Below are 27803 nucleotides of genomic sequence, written 5' to 3'. Positions count from 1 at the left end.
GATCCACACTTCCTTCTTTACAGCGGCTCGGTGAAGCAGTTGTTACTCTTACTTCCCAGAGCTACAGGATCCACGGATCACCCGGCTGTCAGAAAAACCCAAAACCTGTCACTAGCTTTGGCACTCAGCCTTCCAGGAAGGCCATGGGCAGGAAAGGGAGTGGGGGTAACTGCCACGGCTTCCCGCGAGCACTACCTTCCGGCGCCGCCCATGAAGCGGTCCCACCCGCCTAGAAAGCCACTAGCCTTGTCTGCGCCCAGAGCGGAGCCGGCTCCCAAGCGAGACACCCAAGGCCGCTCCACCCCAAGTGTCGCCCCAGACCCCGGCCTCCGCGTCACGCCACTGACCCGACCCAGGCGACACCGGAGCTCCTAACGGACCGCCCAGCCCGTCTGTTCACCGGCCGCTCTAGCCGCACCCGGCCGTCTCGTTGCTCCTAGCCTGACGTCATCACACGGCGCCGCCACACGGTCGTAGGCACGCGCAACCAAGATGTCTCCGACGCCGGCGCTTTTCAGTTTGCCCGAGGCGCGGACGCGGTTTACGGTGAGCTGGGGGGTTGGAGTCTGTCGATCTGACCGGCGCTACTCTTTCTCCTTCTCTCCCTGAAAATTTGCCAGAGACCGGAGGATTTACGCCACTCGGTCCTCTCCTGGCCCCTTCCGAGACTTAGAGTCAGAGAAAGGCGCATTAGCTACCTCTTCGGGTCCCGAAACCCGGTCGTCTGCGTGGGCGAGCGTGGAGCGCTCACCCCCAGGCTAGCTCCGTCAGCTCCAGCTGCTTGGGGCTGCTGTCTCGGGCAGGAACCCTGAAGTCTGTGTTCCCGCCCCGCTTCCTGCACTACCAGGTGGCTAATCTGGCAGCCGGTTCATGCCTCTTTAGCCTTGCTCATTTCATCCAGAGGTGGATATGGAGCTCCTAAGCGGGAAATGCAAACTGATCACCTTGGGAAGGGTTGCCAGTTGGAAAGAGTTACCAGCTGCAGTTTCGTTCTTGCCTGTTTGGTAAAGGGTAGTTGAGCACTTAGGAAACACCTTGATAATGTTTATGTGTTAGAATAACACTAAAATAGGTAATTTTCTCTCCTAGAAACGAAGACACCCCTAACCCCCTCTCGTTTTTCTGACTTTAAACCCATGGTCCTTTCTTGTGTTGCTCATCATAGCAATATATGTTCGAAGAACACTTTTACAAGCTATTAGGCTCATAATCAATACCATTTGTGCTAAAAGTTCATACACGTTTCAATTTACATATTTAACTGTGTTTAGGTGGTTATAATGATACCAGAAGGAAAATTATGTGAGAGGAAAAAAGATTCTTCAAAATCAATAGTTGTCTTAAGTCGTTTTCTGCTTTGCCGGGTGTTTTGTTTACTTTTGAGGAATTATGGCTTGCTTATGTCATTAGAAACGTTTTCTTCTGTTACAGTATCCCGGAAAGGAACATTTCCCCCTTTTCTCTCAGTACTGGGAATAGAGCATGCCAGGCAAAGAACTCTACCCCTGAACTATGGCACCATTTAATTGTAGATCACTTAGAACAGTGGTTCTCGGGCTGTGCTGTTGTGTTGTTACCTGGAGAGCTTGTGAAATGAAGATACTTACTTATTAAGCCTAAAATGGAGACCAGAGAGTCTCAATTTTCTAACAAGTTCCCATGAATGTCATTGCCACTGATATATAAGGGTGGCGAAACAAAAAGAAAGCAATAATCCCCAAGTGACTTCACTTAACCTGGTGATGGAACCAGAATGGACACTTGTTGTTCAGATAAAAGCTTTTATGGAGTAATAAGATAGCTTTGCAATGACTGTAATAGTTTTGTCATCTCTGTGTGTGTGTATACATACATACATACACGTGTGTGTATGCGCATACATATATATGTATATACATACATAAATATAGCAAACGATCAGTTTAAGATAACCATTTGTTTATTCATTGCTTGGATTTTCCTGGCACTGTGCTGGATGAACACAATGCCTGGAAGAGGTAGGCCACTGAGTTGAGTCAGAGTGTGTAGAACAGCATGAGTGTGTTAACATACTGAAATGAGGTTCATAGGAAATGTCTTTTAAACACCGGCACACTTAAATGCTGGTGTTAGAGAGCAGGAGATAAGGCTGAAAACTATAGAATAATGTCACCAGAGGATCTGGAGGGAGCTACATAATTTCAAAACCAAAACATACAGTTAAAGAACCATGTAAAGATTGGTTTGTTGTTTAGATAAGGATTTTTTATTTTTATATTTGTTTTTTTACCTACCAAATATAAAAATGGTTTTAATGGTTTATTTTTTAAATGTTTTTCCCCAGTACCCCCTCCCTCCCCCCACTTTCCCCACCTTCTCCCCACCCCCATCCACTCCTTAGAGAAGGTAAGGCCCATCGGGAGTCAACAAAGTCGGTCACATTACGTTGAGGCAGGACATAAGACCAAAGTGTTTAGGCTGATCAAGGTATCCCACCATAGCGAATGGACTCCCAAAGGCCAGTTCATACACTAGGAATAAATCCTGATCCTGTTGCCAGTGGCTCCACAAACTGCCCAAGCCACAGAACTGTCATCCACATTCAGAATACTTATTTTGTTCCTGTGCAGGCTCTCCAGCTGTCAGTCCGCAGTCAGGGAGCTCCCACTAGCTCAGGTCAGCTTCTGTGGTGTCCCTGTCATGGTCTTGACCCCTTTGCTCATATTATCACTCCTCCCTCTCTTTGACTGGACTCTGGGAGCTGGACCCTTAACTGTGGATCTCTATCTTTTTTCATGAGTCACTGGATGAAGGCTCTATGATAACAGTTAGGGTAGTCATCAATCTGATTACAGGGGAAGACCAGTTCAGATACCCTCTCCACTATTGCTTAGCCTTAGCTGTATATTCTGGGGAATTTCCCTAATGCCAGGTTTCTCACTAACCCCATAATGGCTCTCACTTAAGATATCTCTTTCCTTGTTCTCCCTTTCTGTCCTTCCCCCAACTTCACCATCCCCTTCCCTTATGTTCTCCTTCCCCTCCCCTTCTCCCCTCCTCCCTACCCCCCACGCTCCCACTTTACTCAGGAGATCTTGTCTATTTTCCCTTGCCAGGGGCATCCATGTATGTCTCTCTTCAGGTCCTATTTGTTACCTAACTTTTCTAGGGTTGTGGACTATAGATAGGCTGTCTTATGTCCACTTATGAGTGAGTATATACCTTGTTTGTCTTTCTGGGTTTAGGTTACCTCACTCGGGATTTTTTTTCTAATTCTATCCATTTGCCTGCAAATTTCAAAATTAGACAGTGATTTTTATTTATTTTTTATTTATTTATTTTTATGTGACCAGGATATACTGGAACTCAGAGGACACAGGTTGACCTTAAATTCACCAGCATCTGCTTTCCCAGTGCTGGCTATAGGATACTGCACCATACTTAGCATTTTTTAAAGCAGGAAACTTGCATAGATGTAATAATATATAAGAAAGGGATCCCCCTCATGAACACTGATGCAAAAATACACAATAAAATAGTGGCAAACTGAATCCAAGAACACATAAAAACAAATCCACCATGATCAAGTAGAAGATCTAAGCAAAACAAATGATAACCAGACTACAATCCACAGCTCCAGGAAGCTAGAGCCTTCTTCCAGTAATTGGTAGAACCATATGCAAAGATCTGCAACCAAGCACCAGGCCCAACTCTGGGAATCTAGTCAGAGAGGGTGGAGGGAATACATGGACAAGGGAGATGAAGATCATGATGGAGAAATCTACAGAGACAGCTGAACCAAGCTCGTGGAAACTCATGGGCAGCTGTGAAGCCTCTGTGGGTCTGAACTAGGCCCTCTGTATGCAGGAGTCAGTTGTGAAACTTGGACTGAAGGGCCCCTGGCTGTAGGACCAGGACCTATTCCAGTTGCAGGAGCTAGCTTGTTAGAACCCATTCCCTATGAGATGTCATACTCAGACTTATCACAGAGGGGGCGGGCTTGGACCTGCCCCAAATTAATGTGCCAAACTTTGTCAACTTCTCATGGGAGCCCTTACCTGTAGGGAGAAGTGGATGGGGGAGTGAACTCGGGGGATACAAAGGGGGGCAGGAGGGAGAACCTGGGTTGGAATGTAAAATGAATTTAAAAATAAATAAATGTTTAAAGGAAAAAAGGGAAATCTGTGGTGCAAATGTCTGTCTGCAGCTCTTGCCAGACTTCAGTGTCAGTAACATTAAGTGGCATTAGAAATAAAGGTTAATAAAAACGACTGGCAGGAAATGTTTCCCAGTTAAAAACATTTTTTAAGTTAAAAAGACATAATTGATGAGTGGTAACTTTTCATAAACAGCAAGCAAAAACTTTCTACTTATTTGTCATTTTTATTTTTGTAGAAATCTACCAGAGAGGCCTTGAATAACAGAAATATCAAGCCATTGTTGAATGCCTTCAGTCAGTTACCTGGCAGGTAAACTTCACTGTCCATGAAAAAGGGTTTTTTGAATGTTTATATTAATAGTGAACTATCTGTTAAATGAAGATATTTTTTGTTTTTTATAGTGAAAATGAAAAAAAATGTACCCTTGACCAGGCTTTCAGAGGTGTTCTGGAAGAAGAAATTGTAAGTATTTCTTCCCCTTTATTTGTTGTTTAAATTTACTGGCCTTAATAAACCATGTTACTAGAAAATTACTTTATTATTAGAATGGGTATTTAATCATGACATCTGTTTCCTCAGCATGAATATTTTGCCTTTTAGAAGATAGCCCGACAGGATAGGAGTTTGTCCTAATTAAGGCTCTTGATAGCGCAGGTACAGTTTAAGGTTTTGATGATAAGAAGAGTTTTGACATGCAGTCGTAAAGAGCAAGAAGTAAAGACTAACCCAGGAAGATGGCTCAGCAGGTTCAAGGCACCTGCTACTGAGCTTAGTGACCTGACTGTGATCTCTAGAACCTAGATGTTGGGAGGAGAGAACTGCAAGTTGCCCTCTGACCTCCATACATGTACAGGGACACCCGCATGTAGTTGTCAAAGTAAATTCTCACTGTGCTACATAAATGGTGACACACTATAATGGCTTAAGCAGTCTAGTCCAAGGATGTTAAGCACAGAGCCAGGATTCCATGCCCTCATTTTGTTGTGGGATCTCCCTCAACCACAGAATACATTAAAAACTAAGACTTGTTTTGCCCTGGTAGAGAAATTTTATCTATTCATGAAGAATCTAAATATTACCTTTAGCAGGGATCCTGAATAGAAGAAAAACAGGGTTTTTTTGGTCAAGCAGAACTTTCCCATAGTGGTCTATTCTCTTCTGATAACCATAATACAGTGTCTGCCTTTTTTCTCAGATAATTCTGGGTCAGACCAATTGATTGTTTTTTTAGATTTAATGACTTCTGTATTGTGAGGTGCTGAGAAAGTCCCTTTTCTTTCAGAGCTTCACATTCATGTGTAAGAAGAATAACACATTCTGTTAATGTTGTGTAGCACAACACAGTGAACACTCAGTGCATTACCTCCCTGAAGAAGACCTCAGCTTATGGACTAAATCCAGGTCCTGCTCTTGTCCTGTGCTGTTGATTTTTTAGTCACGGCCTCAGTACTTCTTACCCAATAAGTCTTGTTCATGCAAACGTTAACCATTTTTCCAAGACCATCGGATATTGAGTGAATCATTCTTTACTGCTTGACATGAGTCTATAGCCTGTATATTAGTCTGTTCATATTTTTAATATTAGAAAATAAGATAATTTTATTCCTGTGTGACTGCTTAAATTCAGAGAACCTGTCTTTATTGTAAGCAAATTAGTCTGAATTCTTGCTCCTAAATACAATTGTTTCTTTGTTGATAGATAAATCATTCGGCATGTGAGAACGTTTTAGCTATTATTTCTCTTGCCATTGGGGGAGTAACTGAAAGTAAGTATTATTCTGTCTGTTTTTTAAAGTTACTTTGGTTACCTGTTTCATTTAAAGCCTCTCACCATACCTCTACCCCTATCTGGTTCTGCTCATTCTTTATGTGTGGTGCTGTAGACCAAACATAGGGTCTCATGCATCTCTTGTACCCTTATTCATTGTTTGGCTCCTACCTTTGCCAAGAATTTCTTCATACTCATTTCAGCTTTGTTCAGACTTCTCATCTCTGTTATGTCATGCACACTTGCAATTGCTTTGTTTTTCAAGTGTTTAATCATACATGAATACTTACTGAGCATCTATTATATGCCTGGTGCTAAGCTAATATTTGGAAATTCAGTGGTGACTGAATCACAGAGCCCACCTGTAAGGATCAAGTGGGTAATGAAGGAAAGAAATGTGTGACTGTCTTAATATGCTAAAGTGTGTTGAAATAACAAAGTGAAAGTGACTCTCTAAATTAAAAATCTAAGGGAAGCAGGAGAAATTTTAAAAAGGAAGATGGGTTGGGATTTGTGACGCATACCTATAATTCCGTGCTTGTAAGGCTGAATCAGGACAATCAGAAATTTGAGACAGGGCAAGACCCTGTCTCCAAAAATTAAAACAAAATGAAAAAAGAGGAAGCTCCATCTTACAAGTAGGGACATGAAGAATTCAATTTGCCAGAAATAGAGAAGGGCATGTTTAGCATAGCTAGAAAATTATGTGTATGGAATTCAGCACCATCTTCTGGCCTTAGAAGTATACGGAGTAGCCGGGCGGTGAAGGTGCACGCGTTTAATCCCACCATTCGGGAGGCAGAGGCAGGTGGGTCTCTGTGAGTTTGAGGCCAGCCTGGTCTACAAGAGCTAGTTCCAGGGCAGGCTCTAAAACTATAGCGAAACCCTGTCTCAAAAAAAAAAAAAAAAAAGTATTTCATTCCAGCAAAACACTCATAAAATGTAAATGAAATAAATCTTGCTGGGCATGGTACCAACACTTGGGAGGCAGAGCCCAACAGATGTAGGAATTCCAAGCCAGCCAGAACTTCATAGTGAGACCCTGTCTTAAATAATCTTTAGAAAATGTTCAGGGGCTGGAGAAATGGCTTAGTAAATTAAGAGTGCTGGCCGTTTCTGCAGAGGACCCAGATTCAGTTTCCCACACCCGTGTCAGGCAATTCATAACTACTCCAGCTCTAGAGGATATGAAGTCCTCTTCTGTCCTCTGTAGGCACCTGCACACGTGGGATGCACATACATACACTAAGGCATACACACATACATATAAAAGAAATCTTCTAAAAATATGTCAGTGCCAATATCGGATTGATTTAAGAGACTTTAAACACAGTAGGCACATAATGCCCAACATATGGCTGGTTGGCTGTAGCTTGTTAAATATTTTCAGAAAGACAAAATAAAAAAAAAACAGTTCATCCGCATTACTTAACCGTGTTAACTCAAATTTCATTTGATTAATTTAAATGGTGTATGTGAAAATGACATTTTAATCTGTTGTGTCATATTGTTTATTATTTTGATATTTTTCTCTATAGACCTGGAGCACACACAGTGAAAATAGTATCCAAGTGTCATAGTGAGCTGTTTTGTAAATGTAATTTCCCAATTTCTGATTTTACTTATTAAACTTTTGTGTAAGCTGTTTACTCATTTACTCGTTCATTCATTCAGAAACCGAGATGAGTTCCCCAACAGTTTCTCTCACCCTGTTCATCTCAGCTTACAATATGTGCTTAGTTCACAAATTTGCTGTTGTTCGCTTAAGGTTGTTGATTGTTTTACTACAGACTGAGAAGGATATGCCTAAAACTTTAGTTGAGAAAAGTGAGGGCTTGTCAACTTAAGCTACAAATAAAGGTTTAAATACAGTTTTCTGCAAGGGAAAGTTTGTTTTTGAGAGAGATTATTATTGTCACTTTATATTTGATGTTTTTAGGTTGTCCATAAATATCTTTAATTAGACTTGACAGATACTTATGAACTTCTATCCAATGTCAAACATTTAATGGGTAGAATATTTCCTACTTTTTAAATGCTATGTCTAGCAAGACGACTCAGCACATAAAGGCACTTACTGCCAAAGCTTGACGTCTGAGTTCAGTCCACATGGTGAAAGGGAAGAACCAGCTCCCACAAGTTGTCCTCTGACCTCCACATGTGCTCACCCACACACATATGTGTACACACAATAAAATAAATGTGATAAAAAGTAAGCTTACAGTCTATACTGCCATGGTGATTAATTGTCATATGCTAAATTATTCAGTGCATTGATATACTGTGTGTTTAGGAAGCATGAATATGATGGTCTGCCCAAAAATGTCAGGGTTTTTTGTTTGGTTTGGTTTTTTTTAGATGAGCTGTCATTTACTCTATTTTGAAAGATGAGGTTGAAATTTGCCATGTAATAAAGACAAGTATTTAGGTAGAAGAAAAGAGTACTGTAAATGAAACCATGAATATATGAGCATGGCTTGGAATTTAGGAACTGGAGAGTGATGTTTATAGCCAAGGCTGAGATAAATAGCCTGTTGCAGAAGCTGGGATATAGACTGAAAGTTCTGGAACACTATCTTCCACCTACTGCTGCCGTGAGGATCAGCCTCTTGCAGCTCAGGGACTGAGGGGAGCCAACAGAATCTGTGGACTAATCAACTTGACTTCTCTATCTGACGGACCAGCCTGGGGGATAAACTTACCTCTCTGGGGCCAGCGAAAAAGGAAAAACACACACACTCTTAGGGTCTTTGCCTGTTATTTCTTTATTTCTTTTCTTACCTCTATCCTTCTGTATACCTTCTGTTTATATTGATATCTTCCTTCTAACTAATTTTATTTTTTCCTTTACAGCTTATATACCCCAGCAAAATCTTTTAAGCAATATAAAAATTACAATGTGGTTATAATCTATTTCTAAGGGAATGATTACAGTGAATAAAAGTAAAAAACAGAAAAACAGCATGCTTTACATGATTTACATGTTACAGGTGAAAAACAAGTTGTCCCAAGAACCCACGTGCATTCATACCCAAGCAGCTTGTTATAGATGAACAGAATCTAAGTAAGCAAGGTATTTTTCTCAGCCAGTTGTTTTGCTGGCAGGCTGCATTTTGTGATTACAAAGAAAGGATCAATTATGTTATTATTTATCTCAAAAGGTAATCTTATTTAAGAAATCTTTAAAAGAATCACAAATCTAAATTTTTGTATATGAAAAACAGTCAGCTCCATTTTAAAATCTCAGGGTGCATACCTACTTACCAACAGTTTTCTTATATCAAAAAAACTGAGGACAGAAATGGATACAAGGAATTAATCATTACCCTTGATCACCAACCCATCCTAGCAAGAAAGGTATGTCAGCCAGCAATAGCCAGGCTGCCATTGTTCTTGTTCCCGGATCTCAACCTTGTTCTCTGACCTCAGCAAGTCCCTCGCTAAAGATATGCCTTTAACCTGTTTTCTAAGATGTTTTTACCTCAAAGCCATTAATTAAAACATCTTAATTAACTTTAAGTTATTTTTAAAAGCTTTGTTTCAGCTGTGGTGCACATGGGAACTCATGAACACATCTCTTGCCGGGTGGTGATGGCACACACCTTTAATCCCAGCACTTGGGAGGCAGAAGCAGGTAGATCTCTTTGAGTTCAAAGCCAGTCTGGTCTACAGAGTGAGTGAGTTCCAGGACAGGCTCCAAAGCTACACAGAGAAACCCTGTCTGGAAAAACAAAACAACAACAAAACAAAAAGATTAAAAGAATTGAGTTAACTTAGCTTCTAGGATTCAGTTGTTTTCTGAATCATTAACCTAAGCCACAGTCTTTATGATTCGTCAGGAGAAACTAGCTGAGTGACATTTCCTTGTTATTTTCTATCCTCCGCAGCCTCTGTTTTATCAGGGATGGGGGTAGCACCATATCTTGCTTTTACCTATATTAGTTTTCCCACTAAGCTAACCTCTATTATAATCTCTTACTGTATTTACTAAAAACCCTTAATCATCAAAATCCTATTTAAACTCACACTAGTATTGTATAAAATCATTCCTTCATTTAAACAGTACAGCATAGGAGGAGATCATCTTCATAATACTCCACAGGTAAAAATGTCGAGTAGAACAGGAAATTACTATGAGATAATCACATTAAAGTTAGTGGGGATCTCCCCATACCCATTCACACCATGTAGATACCAGAGGAAAATGGCCATGACAGACATGTAAAGACACAGCAGTAGCAAGAGACATTCTGGGGCTGAGGCTCTCAGGGCCTTGCCTATTCAAGATATTCAAGCATCAGACCTTTGCTTCCTGGTGGGCTAATTCCCTGAAGTAAATTGCCACCTGCTGCTCCTCTGACATGACCACTGGCACCCACTGGTTCCCATACTTACCAGCCCTTTAGTGTCACCAGCCAGCTTTTATCTCTGTGTGAGATTCTCAGGTCCTCACTTGGTTCTGTTGACCCAGCATCTTTGGCAGTAGAAATAAACATTTTTTTCAGGTAAATATTATATTTATAAATATTAAGGGAGTTAACATACCATCTGCAGTTAGTGACAGAAAATAATGCCTTTTAAGTTTCTTGGGTGCAGAGTGTAAGATCACAGAGTTAAGTGTCATAGGGTTGTAAGTCTAGCCTGTCTTCCTGCTATAGTGGCACTGATAGTTGTTGTCCAGCCTTTGCCAGACAAGCCTGTTGATGGAGTTCATTGAGTTCTGTTCAACACTGAAGATGGCATCAACCTTATACTGGTTTGAAAGTGACTTCCTTTTGCTGCCCTGGTTCTAGGCAATGTTCTTCACATACAATCCAGATGTGATCATAGCATTTCTGAGTACAGCTAGAAATAGCTTCCCTTTTCTGAACCTACTTAATTTACTCAGAGTCTTATGCTTATATTGAGCACAGATTTTTTTTTTATCCACATATCAGTGTTTCTAAGTACTTTCGCTTAAGCGAAAGAAAAAAATGAGTAGAGATGTAAAAGTACTTTTAACCACTCTAAATGGCCTTTTCTTAAGGAAAAATCTTTATTTCTCTTTTTATTGCCATTGGTTTTAGAGACACTTAGTAACTTTTACTTTATTATTATTTTGTAATGTGACTGGTCTGCATAGTTTTTTTGAGTTGTTGCAGTGTCAGAGCTCTCCATTGGTTTGCACCCCACTTGCAGGTGTCTGTACTGCGTCCACACCATTTGTGCTGTTGGGGGACGTCTTGGACTGCCTTCCTTTGGATCAGTGTGACACGATATTCACTTTTGTCGAAAAAAATGTTGCTACTTGGAAGTCAGTAAGTGCCTTGGTTTTCTTTTCTACTGATACGATCTCTATAAAGATAGAGTTTAGAAGATAGTTTTGTTTGGGGTTTATTTGCTAATAATTCTAATATTGGTAGCTGCCGAAAAAATTTCCCTATGAAAGAAATAAATACTGTGTTTTCTTGGAAGAACCAAATAAGAATCAGATGTAGAGAAAATTTTGAAGTACGAGACTTAATTAATAAAAATAACTTGAAAGTCCACACTTTGAGTCAGGCCTAGTGTTGTAAACTAATGAGATGTGGTTAGGAAAGCTATGCTCCTAGCTAGCCTGGTCTACACAGGAATAACCTATCTCCAACAAATAAGGAAGACTAGGGCACGCCTCAGCACCTTCGTGTACTTGTTCTTTCATAGAGCCTGGTTTAATTCCCAGCTGTCATCCATAACTCCAGTTCAAGGGGATCTTATGCCCTCTTCTAGCCTTCACAGACACCAGGCACACATCATACATTTACATTTACATTCTGGTAAAACATTTACACCTTAAAAAAATAAAATGAATAAATGTAAAACAGATGTTTACAAGTTATTCAGTGCCATGCTATGTGCATATCCAAAAACATTTCACCGATAATGCTTTGAAATAAGTGAAAGTAGTGACATAGAACCTCATACATTAGTGCTCTTTAAAATATTAATTCCTGTGATTTACTGAAGGCAGTGGACAACTTCCAAAGTGTATTAATAATTTTGGTCTTAATTTTCAGAATACATTCTATTCTGCTGGCAAAAATTATTTACTGCGTATGTGCAATGGTAAGCAATTCTGTATTAAAGTATTGCTTTTAAAACTGTGACTGTAACCAGAAAAATAGATGGTTTATTAAATATCAGTGAAACTGTCTTAAAAGTAGATTAGGATCTTTGTTTTTAAGTTAACAGTCTTTATTTATTAGAAGTGATGATTCAAGTTCATTGATCTTGTCCACAGAACTTTATTTCTAACCTTTAGTACTTGCTGTAACAATGATTTGTACTTCAATTTTGGGAACCCTTGCTTTAGAAAAATACTGAACAAATAGTTAGAAATTCAGCTATGACGGAGGAAGGAAGGGGAGCGGAGACAAATGTATAACTGAATAAAAACAATAAAAAAAAGACACAAAACTAAAAAAAGAAATTCAGGTATGATTATAATGAACACAGAATGATCTCTTCTGTGTTACGCATTTCTGTTAGATCTCCTCAGAAGATTATCGAAATCTCAGAATACAGTCTTTTGTGGACGAATTCAGCTCTTTTTGGCCAGGCTTTTTCCTCTATCTGAAAAATCAGGTAAGCCTTTATACATTAAGTTCTTTCTTTTATCTTTTTTTAATTGATTTTTATTGAGCTCTACATTATTCTCTGCTCCCCTCCCTGCCTCTTTCCTCCCTCCAACCCTCCCGCAAGGTCCCCGTGCTCCCAATTTACTCAGGAGAGCTTGTCTTTTTCTTCTTCCCATACAGATTAGATCTATGTAAGTCTCTCTTAGTGTCCTCATTGTTGTCTAGTTTCTCTGGGATTGTGATTTTTAGGCTGGTTTTATTTGCTTTATGTTTAAAAAGCACCTATGAGTGAGTACATGTGATAATTGTCTTTCTGTGTCTGGTTACCTCTCTCAAAATGTTTTCTAGCTCCATCCATTTTCAACAATAAGATGCTGTTATTTTTTCTGCTGTGTAGTACTTCATTGTATAAATGTACCACATTTTCCTTATCCATTCTTTGGTCAAGGGCATTTAGATTATTTCCAGGTTCTGGCTATGACAAACAAAGCTGCTATGAACATAGTTGAGCACATGTCCTTGTGGCACAACTGAGCATCCTTTGGATATATACCCAAAGGTGGTATTGTAGAGATGAGGCGAGCAAGCCTGCTTTTCGTCCCGCACGGCTACCTTTACACCCGAAATAACAACACACAAACTGTATTCATTTAAACACTGCCTGGCCCATTATATCTAGCCTCTTCTTGGCTAACTCTCATATCTTGCTTAACCCATATCTATTAATGTGTGTAGCACCACGAAGTGGTGGCTTACTGGGAAAGATTCTACTACATCCGTCTCAGAGAATCATTGTGTCTGCCTTACTGCCTTCTACCCAGCATCCTGGTCCGTTTCCTCTGCCTACCTAATTTTCTGTCCTATCAAAGGGCCAAGGAAGTTTCTTTATTAACCAATGAAAGTAACACATAGACAGATGACCCTCCTCCATCACGGTATTACTGGGTCTTGAGGAGATTGTTTCCTAATTTTCTGAGAAATGGCCACACTGACATTCAAAGGGCCTGTACTGGCTTGCATTCCTACCAGCAATGCAGAAGTGTGTCTCCTACCCCCCCACCCCCCCCCTCCCCCCGCAACCTTTCAACCTTTCCAGCATAAGTTGTCATCAGTGTTTTTGATCTTGGCCATTCTTACAGGTGTAAGATGGAATCTCAGAGTTGTTTTGATTTGCATTTCTCTGATGACTAAGGATGTTGAACATTTCAGGGTCTTTCAGCCATTTTAGATTCCTCTGTTGAGAGTTATCTGTTTAGGTCTGTACTCCATTTTTTAAATTGGATTATTTGTTCTTTTGATAATGAATTTCTTGAGTTCTTAATATATTTTGGAGATCAGACCTCTGTCTGATGTGGAGTTAGTGAAGATCTTTTCCCATTCTGTAGGCTGTCATTTGGTCTTGTTGACCATGTTGTTTGCTTTACAGAATCTTTTCAGTTTCAGGAGGTCCCATTTATTAATTGATTCTCTCAGTGTCTGTACTGCTGGGGTTATATTTAGGAAGTAGTCGCCTGTGCCCATGTGTTCAAGTGTACTTCCTACTTTCTCTTCTGTAAGGTTCAGTGTGGCTGGCTTTATGTTGAGGTCTTTGATCCATTTGGTCTTGAGTTTTGTGCATGGTGATAGATATGGTTCTATTTTGATTCTTCTACATGTTGATGTCCAGTTATGCCAGCACCATTTGTTAAATAAGCTTTCTTTTTTCCATTTGATACTTTTTGCTTCTTTATCAAAAATCAGGTGTTTGAAGGGGTGTGGATTAATATCTGGGTCATCTGTCCTCCTGTCTGTTCTTATACCAATACCAGGCCGTTTTCAGTACTTGTAGCTCTGTAGTAGAGTTTGGAGTCAGGGATTGTGATGGCTCCAGAAGTTCTTTTTTTGTACAGGATTGTTTTGGCTATCCCTTGTTTATTGCTTTCCCATATGAAGTTAAGTACCATTTTATCGAGGTCTGTGAAGAATTTTGCTGGGATTTTGATGGGCATTGTGTTGAATCTGTAGATTGCTTTTGGAAAGATTGCCCATTTTTAGTATGTTAATTCTGCCTGCCTAAGAGCATGGGAGATCTTTCTACTTTCTAGTGTCTTCTTCAGTATCTTTCTTCAAGGATTTAAGTTCTTGTCATACAAGTCTTGCACTTATTTGATTAGAGTTACTGCGAGATATTTTATGCTATTTGTAGCTATTGTGAAGGGTGTTGATTCTCTGTTTTCTTCCCCAGCCCTTTTATCATCTTCCCCAGTTGGAGAAGTTCCTTGGTAGAATTTTTGGGGTCGCTTATGTGAACTATCATATCATAAGCAAACAGTGAGAGTTTTACTTCTTTTCCGATTTGTATCCCCTTGATCTCCTTTTGGTGACTTACTGCTCTAGCTAGGACCTCAAGAACTATACTGAATAGATATGGAGAGAGTGGACAACCTTGTCTTGTTCCTGATTGCAGTGGAATTGCTGGGAGTTTCTCTCCATTTAGTTTGATGTTGGCTGTTGGCTTGCTGTATATTGTCTTTATTATGTTTAGGTATGTTTCTTGTATCCCTGCTCTCTCCAAGACCTTTATCATGAAGGGATGTTGTATTTTGTCAAAATCTTTTTTGGATCATGTGGTTTTTATTTTTCAGCTTGTTTATATGGTGGAATATGTTGACAGATTTTTGTATGTTGAACCATCCCTGCATCTCTGGGATGAAGCCAACTTATCATGGAGGATGATAGTTCTGATGTGTTCTTGGATTCAATTTGCTAGTATTTTATTTAGTACTTTTGCATTTGTTCATGAGTGAGATTGGTCTGTAATTCTCTTTCTTAGTAATTTCTTTCTGTGGTATGAATATCAGGGTAATTGTAACCTCATAAAAAGAGTTTGGCAATGTTCTCTCTGTTTCTATTGTGTGGAATAATTTGAGGACTATTGGTATTAGTTCTTGTTTGAAAGTCTTGTAGAATTCTGAGCGGAAACCATCTGGTGCTGGTCTTTTATTGGTTGGGAGATTTTTGATGACTATTTCTATTTCTTCAGCAGTTATAGGTCTGTTTAATTTTCTTATCTGGTCTCGATTTAATTTTGGTAAGTGATATTTATCCAGAAAGTTGCCCATTTCCTTTAATTTTTCCAGTCTTGTGGAGTGCAGGTTTTCGAAATATGACCTGATGATTCTCTGTATTTCCTCCATGTCTGTTGTTATGTCCCCCTTTTCATCTGATTTTGTTAATTTGGGTATTCTCTCTCTGCCTTTTGGTTAGTTTGGATAAAGGTTTGTCTATTTTGTTGATTTTCTCGAAGAACCAACTCTTTGTCTTATTGAGTCTTTGTATTGTTTTCTTTGTTTCTATTTTGTTGATTTTAGCTCTCAATTTGATTATTTCCTGCCTTCTAGTTCTCTTTGGTGAGTTTGCTTCTTTTTGTTCTAAAGTTTTCAAATGTTCTGTTAATTCACTAATGTGAATTTCCATCTTCTTTATGTAGGCATTTAGTGCTATGATCTTTCCTCTTAACATGCTTTCATTGTGTCCCATAAATTTGGGTATGATGTGTGGTCATTTTCATTGGATTTTTAGGAAGTCTTTAATTTCTCCCTTTATTTCTTCCTTTACCCATTGATGATTCAGGTGAGCATTGTTTAATTTCCATGTGTTTGGGTTTTCTGGAATTAGTATTGCTGCTGACTTATATTTTTATACTATACCGTGGTGATCTGATAAGGTACATTGGGTTATTCTAATTTTTTGTATTTGTTGAGGTTTATTTTGTTTCTGAGTATATGGTCAATTTTTGAGAAGATTCCATGAGGTGCTGAAAAGAAGGTATATTCTTTTGTGTTTGGATGGAATATTCTGTAGATGTCTGTTAAGTCCATTTGAGTCATACCATCTGTTAGTTCTCTTATTTCTCTGTTCATTTTTTGTCTGGTTGACCTGTCCAGTGATGAGAGGGGAGTATTGAAGTCTCCCACTATTAGTGTGTGGGTTTTAATGTATGATTTAAACTTTAGAATTGTTTCTTTCACATATGAGGGTACCCATGTATTTGGGCCATAGATGTTCAGTACTGAAATTACCTCTTGATGGATTTTTCTTGTGACTAATATAAAATGACCTTCTTTGTCTCTTTTGACTGATTTTAGCTTGAAGTCTATTTTGTTAGATATTAGGGTAGCTACACCCGCTTGTTTCTTAGGTCCATTTGATTGGTATATTTTTTCCCAACCCTCTGAGACAATGTCTGTCTTTGAGGTTGAGATGTGTTTCTTGTATGCAGAAGAAGGGTGGAATCTGGTTTTGTATCCAGTATGTTAGCCTGTGCCTTTTTATAGGTGAGTTGAGTGCCTTTTTATGAGTGAGTTGTTAATTTAGTTTTCATTGTTGGTGATGTTAATTTGTGCGTTTTTTCTTTCTTTGTGATTTGCTGCTATCAGACCATCAACTGTGTTTTCATTGGTGTAGCCAGCTTCCTTGGGTCGGAGTTTTCCTTCTAGTGTTTTGTGTGGGCTGGTTTTGTGGCTCAGTATTGGTTAAATCTAGTTTTGCCATGGAATATCTTGTTTTGTCCTTCTATGGTGATTGAAAGTTTTGCTGGGCTGGCATCCATGTTCTCTTAATGTCTGCATAATGCTTGACCACGACCTTCTGGCTTTCATTGTCTCCACTGAGAAGTCAGCTGTAATTCTGATAGGTCTACTTTTATGTGTTTCTTGGCCTATTTCCTTTGTAGCTCTTAATATTCTTTCTTTATTTTGTGTTTTTATGTTTATATTATGTGGCAAGGGAACTTTTTTATGGGTCCAGTCTATTTGGTGTTCTGTAAGCTTCTCGTATCTTTATAGGCATATCTTTCTTTAGGTTGGGAACGTTTTCTTCTATGATTTTCTTCATTATATTTTCTGTGCTTTTGAGTTGAACTTCTTCTCCTTCTTCTCTACCTTATTATTCTTAGATTTGGCCTTTTCATGGTGTCCCATATGTCCTGGATATTTTGGGTTAAGTTTTTGTTAGATTTAATATTTTCTTTAATTGATGAGTCTGTTTCCTCTATTCTATCTTTTTGTGTGTGAGAATTTTTCAAACTCTATTGTATCTTCAACACTTGAGATTCTCTCTTCCATCTCTTGTATTCTGCTATTCATGCCTGTGTTTGTTGTTCCTGATCGTTTTCTCATGATTTCTGTTTCTATAATTCTCTCGGCTTGTGTTTTCTTTATTGTCTCTATTTCAGTTTTCAAGTCCTGAATAGATTCTTTCATATGTTTTATTTCTTTTTCTTGGTTTTCTTTAAGGGATTTGCTGATGTCTTCCAATTTTTTGTTTGTCTTTTCTTCCATTTCTTTAAGAGAATTTCTCATTTCCTCTTTAAGAGTTTCAAACATTCTCTTGAAGTTATTTTTTAGGTCATTTTCTTTTGCTTCGTCTATGTTCGAAGTCTTGCTGTTGTGTTGCTCTTTGTGGTGTTGTATGTGTTCTTACCTTTCTGCTACTCTTTTCCTCTAATAGGTATGTGTGGTTGGGGATATCTGAGTTTCTGTTGATTAATCTTTTAGGTGCCAGTGAATCCAAACCTCAGACGGTTGTTCCTCGTGGTACATCAGTGCCACAGTTCTAGTTACCCCATTGGTTACTCTGTGTTCCTGGAGATAGCTCAGCCCTTCTGTGCTTTGCTCTGCTCCCTTGGAGTTTGCTGTCTCAGGCCTACTTTGGCCTAGCTTAGGCTTTGTCCTGTTTATGTAAATCCTGGTTTGGATCCCCTCCTATAGAAGTCCCTGGCTTGGAATTGGTCCTGCAAAGGTTTCTGGCTCCGGTCTACTGCCTTGGAGTTTCCAGTCTTGAGTACGCCCAGAACTGCAGAGGATTTGGCTCCGGTTTACTCCCTCAGAGGGCCCAGACTCACACTCGAACCTGCAGAGGTTCCAGGTTCTTCCCTATTCCCTTTTATGTCCCAGACCAATGCCCAGACCCACAGAGGTCCTGGCTCAGACCTACTTCCTTGGAGGTCCCAAACTCATGCCTGGACCTGCAGAGATCTCTGGTTCCTGCCTATTCCCTAGGAGGTCCCAGAGTCACGCCCAGACTGGCAGAGGTCCTGGCTCAGGCCTAGTTCCTGGCAGGTCCTAGACTCATGTCTAGACCCTCAGCGGTCTCTTGCTCTGGCTCACTAGCTCAGCAGTTACTCCTCTGTACCTGTTCCAGTGGAGATTGCTGTCTCTGTACATTAAATTCTTTGGAAGGAAATCTCTTCCAGTTTTTAATTGGAGTAAGATCTGTCATAATAAGAAAATGTAAAATAATAAATTGAAAGCATAAACAATTGCTTTATTTTCTTGTAAATATGCCGGTTCTAGCTATGATATACATAATCTTAAGTTCAAAGTTATTAACAGTGCACTGTTGAATCATAGTGATATATGCAGATAAGAATTATCCTATCTAATATGTCTATTCTTTGTTTCCATTTTCTGTTTCATTAATTGCTGTTTAGTCATATTAATTAATTTTATAATTCTTTGTTTGTTTTGTTTTTCAATACAGGGTTTCTTTGTGTAACCTGGCTGCCCTAGAAATAGCTCTGTAGACCAGGCTGGCCTCAAATTCACAGAGATCCGCCTGCCTCGTGCACCGCTAGTCCTAGCTCATCAGGTTGCTTTCTTCCACACTGGGACTAGAGTGGCAGAGCTCACAATGGGTTGGGCCTTCCCACATCTATCACTAAGTAAGAAAATGCCAGATAGGTTTGCCTACAGGCCAATCTCATGGAGTCATTTTCTCAATCATGGTTCCCTCTTCTCAGATGACTTTAGCTTGTGCAACATTGACAAATACACACACACACCAAAAAAAAAAGTAGCAAACCAGAATTGTTGTCTTTCATTATATCTTTTTCATGAAATGTTTATTTCTCTTTAATTCTTGTAAGAATATAATAACTTTAAAATGCTAGGCTAGGTCAGGCAGTGGTAGCTCATGCCTCTAATCCCAGCACTTGGGAAGCAGAGGCAAGTGAATCTCTGTGAGTTTGAGGCCAGCCTGGTCTACAGAGCTAGTTCTAGAACAGCCAGGGCCACAAAGAGAAACCCTGTCTCACCCGCTACCCTATCCCCCAAAAATGCTAGATTGTTGGTACTAGATAGATTTCATTTCATTTGTGGTCATCTTTATCTTCTAGTCTCTCATTCTTTGTTATTCTTTTTAAACTTTGTGTGTGTGTGTGTGTGTGTGTGTGTGTGTGTGTGTGTGTGTGTGTGTACACATGCATGTGGAGATTAAAGAACAATTTGTGGACATCCAGTTCTCTTACCATGTGGGTCCTAGGTATTGATCTTATGTCATCACGCTAAGCCATTCCGTGGCCCCTGGTCCTTGGTCATGTGTTCTATAAGATAATCAGTGTTTAAATTTTAGAAGATAACCTAATTTTTTTTCCCTGCTTGTAAAATTTTCTTTGATTTACTATAATGTGTCTTTGTGTGGGTTGCTTTTTTACCTATCATTCTTGGGATTTGTTGACATCTTAACTTTGGATTAATGTCTTTTACCACTTTCTAAAAATTTTAATGATTGCCTTAACTATTTTTATATGCTTTCACATTTTATAAATGCCTCTTTTCCTTTTGCATCTCCAATTAAATAAATATCACTGTATCCTCTGTCTTTTATGCTACCTACCTGCCTCCCTATCTGAATATTAGCCTGTCCTTGCATTACATTTTAAGTAGCCTGATGGGGTTCTTTTTTCAGAAAGGTATTTTCACTTTTTAGCTTTTTACTCCCTGTTGATACTTTGAAGTTTGTTCTTTAGTTTTAAAACATGGTACGGTTTTCTTGTTGTTTATATCTGATCATTTATTTCAGTACCTTATGCTTTTGTGAGGCTGTTTCAGCTAATTTTATTTCCTTAGAGTGTTTTGTCTCTGTGTGTCTGGCAACACACTGTATTATTTTTTTTTTTTGCTTTATTTTTGGTTTTGTTTGTTTGTTTGGTTTGGTTGTTGTTGTTGTTGTTTTGAGAAGAATGGTTTTGAATCCTAGCATGGTACCTTTCTTGAGAGAAGGCTGGTGTTGCACAGAGATGGCCCCCTTGTTCCGGCCCCCCAGCTAGCTTACACCTGAAACAATCACACAGAAACTGTATTAATTAAAACACTGCTTGGCCATCAGCCCCAGCCTCCCATTGGCCAACCCTCACATCCTGATTCAACCCATCTCCACCAATCCTTGCCCACCACGAGGTTGTGGCCCACCAGGAAAGATCCAACATCTTTCCTGGTGTCCCCACTCTGGCCCTCTCTGGTATCTCTCCCTAACTCTGCTTTCTTCCTCCCAGAATTCAGTTCTGTCTTCTCCACCTACCTAAGTTCTGCCCTATCATGCCAAGCAGTTTCTTTATTGATTAACCAATAAAAGCAACACATAAACAGTAGGACCTCCTACACCAGGCTGGTTGTTTTGTTTTTGGTTTTTTTTTGAGGGGTTTTGGTTTTCTTGAGACAGGGTTTCTCTGTAGCTTTGGAGCCTATCCTAGAACTTGCTCTGTAGACCAGGCTGGCCTCACACTCACAGTGATCCACCTGCCTCTGCCTACTGGTGCTAAGATTAAAGGCATGCACCATCACCACCCTCGAGAGAGGGTTTTCATTGCTTATGTATGGTTCCTTAAGAACAAACCGCTGCCAGTGAGGGTCCTGTTAACCTAGCCTAGCTCAAAGCTGTTACTGTCCTCATCAGCCATAAAATTTAACATTAGGCTACAATTTCTTTCATTGTTACCTGAAGATGGCTTGATACGAGATTTTTCCATTTATTAGATTTTTTTCCCTTTTTCCTTTTACCGACAAAGCTATTAAAATGACAACAAAATATCACATCTGATTCTTTCTGACAGGAATGTTAAAGGAAATGTAGATATGTGAATGTCACTCCTAATACTGTGTAGTGCTAATACAGTTATTAACACTAAGAATTCAACATTGGCACAGAACTCGTTGTCAGCCAGAGACATTTGGATTTCATTAATTTATCTCTATATTTCCTTTTCTAGTCGAGAAGCCACATCACATTGAATTTTCATGTTCTTTGGTCTCTCTAACGACAGTCCCTTAGTTTTCATGTTCCCTGGTCTCTCTAATGACAGTCCCTTAGTTTTTGCTGACCTTTCGTGACTCAACATCCAGGAATTGAAGGGAGGCTTTTGAAGACCATCGAGGGGACTGACGCACCTTCTTAGAGCATCATTTGAAATTGGTGTTGACATGCCTTGTTGTGCCACACTCATTGCTTCGTTAAGATAGGATCTCCTATTTGTCTCTGTGTAGTAGGGTTCGTTTTCCCTCTGTGATCTGAGATGCTTATAAGGAAGGGTGGTATTTTAAGACTATACGGAAACTTCTTTCCTCACTATTCTTTGCCTGCTAATATCTGTCAGTGTATCTTTCCTGATGTGAATGAAATCTTTTCTGTGTTTATTAATGGTGATCCTTCCATAAGGGAAAGTTGTCTTCTCAAAGGCTTGTTTCTAGTTTAACTACCTCTTTCCAAATGAACTGTGGGTATTTTATTCCTTGGGTTAGAATGTCATAGATTATTATTTACTTTTTTGTTCACATTGTTTCTGTTTCTGCCACTAGGAGCTCTTCTGATTGGTAAATATTATTACCCAGACTCCTATTTTTTTTCTTTTCCCGCCTTAAAGTCACTTATTTTCTCAAAAAGCCTAGTTTCTTTTATTTAAGAATGGTAATTAAAGCCAAGGTCTGGACCTAAGATATGCTTGATGTGTCTAGACTCTCTTAACAGGCAAAGCAAGGAAAGGTATATATATATATACATACATACACTAACTCACATGTACATATATACCTGTATGAAGAGCAACAGGAAAATGAGATTACACAGGTAAACGGACCTGCTTACTTTTACCTTCTTACTGACAGTTAAATAATCTGGCCATCTTTATAACGTTTTTACTGTTTCCTTATATTGTCTCAGACTGAAACAAATAGGTTAGCAAAATTCTGAATACTCCATAATCTATGAATTTGTTTTGAATGTTGTAAATCAAAAGGACTAACTCAGCCTTGTATATAATAGCACATGCCTGTTTCTAGCACTCAGGAGACTGAGAGGCAGACCAATATAAGCTACGTGGTAAGAAGCTATCTCAGAAAAAAAAATAAACTAATCTCTTTTTCATAGGTCTTAACTTACAGAGTCAGTTTAACCTGGAAAACGTCACTGTTTTCAATACAAATGAGCAGGAAAGCACCCTGGGTCAGAAGGTAAGGCTGATAAGAAACCTTCTCATCGAACATTCTTAGATTTTTTTTTGTTAAGATGGTTGAGAAAATGGGACCCTTAAGTCATCAAAAATTTGAACACTTTTAGCTTCACTTAGTAATATGTATTTGTGTCTATACACACACATGTGAGGGTGGAGCTTTCAGCTTCACTTAGTAATATGTATTTGTGTCTATACACACACATGTGAGGGTGGAGCTTTCAGCTTCACTTAGTAATATGTATTTGTGTCTATACACACACATGTGAGGGTGGAGCTTTCAGCTTCACTTAGTAATATGTATTTGTGTCTATGCACACATGTGAGGGTGGAGCGTATTGTAAAATCAAAGGACAACTGTGTAGAGTTGGTTCTGTCCTTCATCCTCTGTGAATTCCAAGGATTGGATTTGGGTAACTAGGGCTTACACAACAGACGAATTTACCTTCTGAGCAATCTTGTTTGACTTTCATTTTTAATATATAGACATAATGTGTATTCTGTATAAAGATTTCAAACAGCATTTAAAGTACAAAGTATAGTGACTATAATCTTCAATGGTGTGGGATTATTGTGTAGCTTGTCCTCTGTTAAAATGGGTGTTTGAGAGACTGCTTAGCTCTTTTATGTCCTCATCATAAGGTACATTATAGAAGGAAAGAGTTTCCCGCTTTGAACATTATTTTAGTTTTTACCTGTTTTCTGTAAGTACTGTTTCTATAACCACTCCTAATAATCTCCATCTAATCTTAGAAGACTTTGAGTACTTCTACCAACTAATGTTATTTTTCCCAAATAAGATGGCATAATGTATATATAGCTCTTAATTTCATCTTCTTTAAACTGATATGTCAGTTTAATTACAGATTAGCTTCCAAAATGAATGCACCACGGGCGGTGGTGACACACGTTTTTAATCCTAGCACTCGGGAGGCAGAGGCAGGCGGATCTCTGGGAGTTCGAGGCCAGCCTGGTCTACAAGAGCTAGTTTCAGGACAGGCACCAAAGCTACAGAAAAACCCTGTCTCGAAAAACAAAACAAACAAACAAACCAAATGAATACCATAATTTCTTGTCAGTAGACATTTAAATCATCTTTAATTTTAAGCCAGGGTTCAAGCCCAGGCTGATCTTGAACTCACTGTGTAGCTGAGGATGACCTTGGGCTCTTGAGCCTCCTGCCTTCATCTCCCAGATGCTGGCTTGTGTCACTATGCATGGCACAAATAACTTGTAATAGAAATTGTTACCATTACAGTAAACAGTATGTATGATTGCTAACTCGTGCGATCATTTCATTTTGATAGCTAGGAGAGAGTCAGTTTTGTTTAAGGGTGTGGCCCTGGTTGGTGCCCACACCCATCCACATCTGTGCAGTACTGCTGTTACTTCGCAGAAAAGGTACATGCATACATACTGTTACTGTGACAAGTGAAGATTGCCTGTCCGTCTCCTGTAGCCTTGTGCGCACTTTCTGTCCTTTGCTATTGTTATTACTTTAATCATTGTTTCAGTGACAAAAATATACATAGCCATGTTATGTTATTGTCGTATTACTATTAGTTTCCTGTCATTTAAATTCTCATTGCCTTAAAGATTATAGGTTTGAACAATTACTATAACTACTTCCCTAATAATAATTGTGTAGAAGTATATAAACCACTTAATTGTGTGCTGTGTCATCTTTCGCTCAATAACTACTTCATGACAGACTGGTTCTGTTCTGTTCTGTTTGGCTTTATTAAGCATACTGAGGATAGAGAGGAAGGCATGGATGTAGAAGAAGGTGAGATGGGAGATGATGAAGCCCCAACAACATGGTGAGTTTTTAGAGCTTAAGATCTCCTGATTTATAATTATTTACCCTTCAAATACTGTAATGAAGATGCAGACGAGGAGAAGGAAATCGTGCTTATAGGTTTCTTTTATATATACCTCTTATGTATTAAATAAAATAAATCCTGACTCGCTAGTATGCTGTATCAGTTGACTTCTAAACTATAGGCAAATACTTGACTGTTTTTGCAGCCCATCTAACACATATCCCAGCTAGCAACAACCTTAGGAGCCCTTCTCCCTTCCAGTAGCCTATGGGCCTGGTACCCATGGTAACTGTACTGATTTAGTGACATGCAAGCTAGAAACCTCCTTCTCTTGCCCTCTCTTTCGTTTTTATCACTCTTTTCTTACCTCTGTATCTGAGTCTTTGTTACAGGAATCTCTTCATAGTCCTAGTTAGAAGTTGTAAGGAGAAAGGGGACAGGAAGACCAGAGTCTCCTGTGCTATCAGAATAGCACTCTTCCATGGCTGAAGCAGTAGGCATTGTCGGCTGTAAGTGACAGAATTTCTATTATTGCTGTCCAGAAGATCAATAGGGGATTCCTCTGCCTGCAGAGGAAGAGGTATTCCTGATGTTCCAGATTTCAAATTCAATCAGATAGTCATATAGAAACTTTTAGAAGTCATATACCCTGGGGTTTAATTCCAGTGTTCGCTTGCTAGGCATATGACTATAAACAAGTGGTTTCCTACAGCTGAGTTTGGTATTTTTAAATGCAGCAGTGCTATCTGCTCATTGTTGTTGTTGAGAGAATTCAGAAGGCTTATGATAAAAGTGGTCTGCTAGGGTACTCTGGTATTTTCATGGTAGTTGCTGATGGAACACATAATGAAAAATGTAAAGCACACAGAAAAGTATCTCTTCTTTTTCCAGTCATTTTCTAACAATTATTTATTATTTCTAGTTATGGTTACTCTTTTTTAGAGACCAGTTTGTTTACATAGTATGGATAGAGTGGACCTTTAGGGTCTGCCTGTGCAACAGTGGGCAAAAGTTGTAGGTGCTAAGATAATGAAGTTTAACTAGAACCCCAGAGTCACTGCCTGGTCCGTAGACAGCATTCAGGTTTATCGGTGTGACCATAAACTAATCCAAGGGCTGACAGAGATGGCCCAGTGTTTGCTGCCAACCCTGACAACCTGAGTTTGATCCCTAGAACTCACATGGTGGAGAGAGCTGACTCCACAAGTTGCCCGGTGAGCTCTGGGCTCGTCTTGTGGCACATGCATGTACATATACACTAAACAAATATATAAACGTAAAGATAAATAAACTCATCCACAGGAAAGTTGTTTAAATAGGATCTGGCATTCAGCTATCTTTGTCTGATGTAAACAGTTTTATGAAAGTGTAGGGAGAGTTAGAATTCTGATGAGTGAGTAGCTGAATTAGCCTTAAGAACTGAATTTAACTGGAGAGATAGCTTAGCAGTTGAGAACTCTTGTTCTTACAGAGGACCCGGATTTGGTTCCCAGTACCTACATGTTGACTTATAACCATGTAATTCTCCCGTTTCAGGGGAATCTGATGCCCTCTTTCTGACCACATGATATATATATGCACACACACACACACAGGCAAAGCCATTATGCTATTAAAATAAATTAAAATAAAAATAAACTGAATTTATGATTGAACTTAGTGGCACATACCTTTAACCCCAGCCTTTGGAAACTAAGGCAGGCAGTTCTCTGAGTTCAACAACATCTTGTTCCAGGTCAGCCAGGCCTACACAGTGAAAACCTTTCTCAAAAGATTAAAACAACAACAATAAAGCTGGATTACAAAGTATATTGTTATAACTCATGAATTCATATTATGGAATCTATTTTATATTTTATTCAATTAATGAATAAATGTTTTTATACTAAAATGCATGTATAAAGATTCTATAAATGGCTCAGTGGAACCAGGAGTACTAGTATGACCTGTACTCCCAGAATCTGATCGTTAGGCTGCAGGACTGCCTTGAATTTGAGGGCAGCTTGGGTAATGCAAGACCCTGTCTCAAGATAATGATAACAACATCATTCTACATTTGTAAAAAACTGGTTTTGGAGTGTTTTCACTTAAGATACTTAGGTGACATTCTACAGTATTGTTGGTGTTGTGTTGGAGTCTTCCTTTGTTGGCCAGACGGGTTTTGAACTCTTGGGATCAAGAGATCCTCCTGTCTCACCTTATCCAAACATCTGGGACTACAGTCTTGTTCGACTACATCTTTCTTTAGACATTCTATTGTAGATAGTAACTCTTACCTCTTACTTGTTATTGCTTACAAATGTAATAAGGCGTGCCCACTGGCACAGGCCTATCTTCCTAGCTGGGAACCTGAGACAGGAAGATCCAAGAACCAAAGTATGTCTGATCCTGTTTTAACAACTTTCCTGTGAATGAGTCTATCTACTTTTAGATTTATGTTTGTTTGTTTAGTGTGTATTTACATGCTGAATATGCCACAGCACAGATGCAAAAGTCCAAGGACAGCTTTGAGAAGTCAGTTCTCTCTTTGCATTATACGGCTGGAAATCCTATCTTTAAATTAAAAAAAAAGAAGAAGAAGAAAGGGAGGGGAACGGCGGGGGGGGGGGATCTTAGGCTCAATTCCCTGTTCCACATTTTGTGTGTCTGTGTGTGTAAATAGTAAATTCATAAGTTTTTATAGAATAGTAAAAGTAGTAAAGTGGTGTGCAGTGTATAGGCTCTTTCAATTTTATTTAGAGAGCAGGAGGTATAGATCAGTGGAACTCTTGCCTGGCAGATACAAACCCTAGATTTAATTCTCAACACCAAAATACCAGTTCATTTAGCCATGAAAAAATAACATCTAGGAGTGGGAAATATAACGGTCAAGTAGGAGACATTTTCATGCCCAAACTATAAAAGTTTCTTAGTACGTTGATACTACTTCAAAATTTACTCCGAGATAGGGGTATATCTCAAAGTCAAAGTACTGTACTATACTATAATATACTGTACTATAGAGTGCCGAGCTTGAGGCCCAGCACCACAGAAAAGAGGTGTAATTGATTCTGTAAAGCACCTCCCCACCAAGCCTATTAAAGAAGGTTGGAAATGATAATCAGCAGCTTGAATAAAATACTTCTTCAGAAGGTAAGGAGATGCAGTTGTGAGGGCTTGAGTTTGAATCCTCAGAACCCATGTAGAAACAAACACTACAGCGCACATCTGTAC

At 39.2% G+C, this 27803-nt stretch overlaps 1 protein-coding gene across 1 annotated transcript in view; it reads left to right on the top strand.

Annotated features, from left to right (window-relative positions):
* Nucleotides 1-389: 389 nt before the first annotated feature.
* Thoc1 (THO complex subunit 1) overlaps nt 390-27803 on the top strand; it is a 42384-nt gene continuing 14970 nt past the window's right edge. The window contains exons 1-9 of the mRNA XM_075969331.1: nt 390-546; nt 4375-4448; nt 4541-4601; nt 5839-5905; nt 11086-11204; nt 11943-11991; nt 12415-12510; nt 22686-22768; nt 24514-24587. Of these exons, the coding sequence (XP_075825446.1) occupies nt 493-546; nt 4375-4448; nt 4541-4601; nt 5839-5905; nt 11086-11204; nt 11943-11991; nt 12415-12510; nt 22686-22768; nt 24514-24587 (677 nt within the window). The 5' untranslated portion in view covers nt 390-492. The remainder of the gene's footprint in view (nt 547-4374; nt 4449-4540; nt 4602-5838; nt 5906-11085; nt 11205-11942; nt 11992-12414; nt 12511-22685; nt 22769-24513; nt 24588-27803) is intronic.

This window comes from Microtus pennsylvanicus, chromosome 4, assembly GCF_037038515.1.
Source record: "Microtus pennsylvanicus isolate mMicPen1 chromosome 4, mMicPen1.hap1, whole genome shotgun sequence".
NCBI classification, from domain to species: Eukaryota; Metazoa; Chordata; class Mammalia; order Rodentia; family Cricetidae; genus Microtus; species Microtus pennsylvanicus.
The sequence above is the reverse complement of the archived record's forward strand: the minus strand, read 5'-3'. Positions and strand labels throughout refer to the sequence as shown.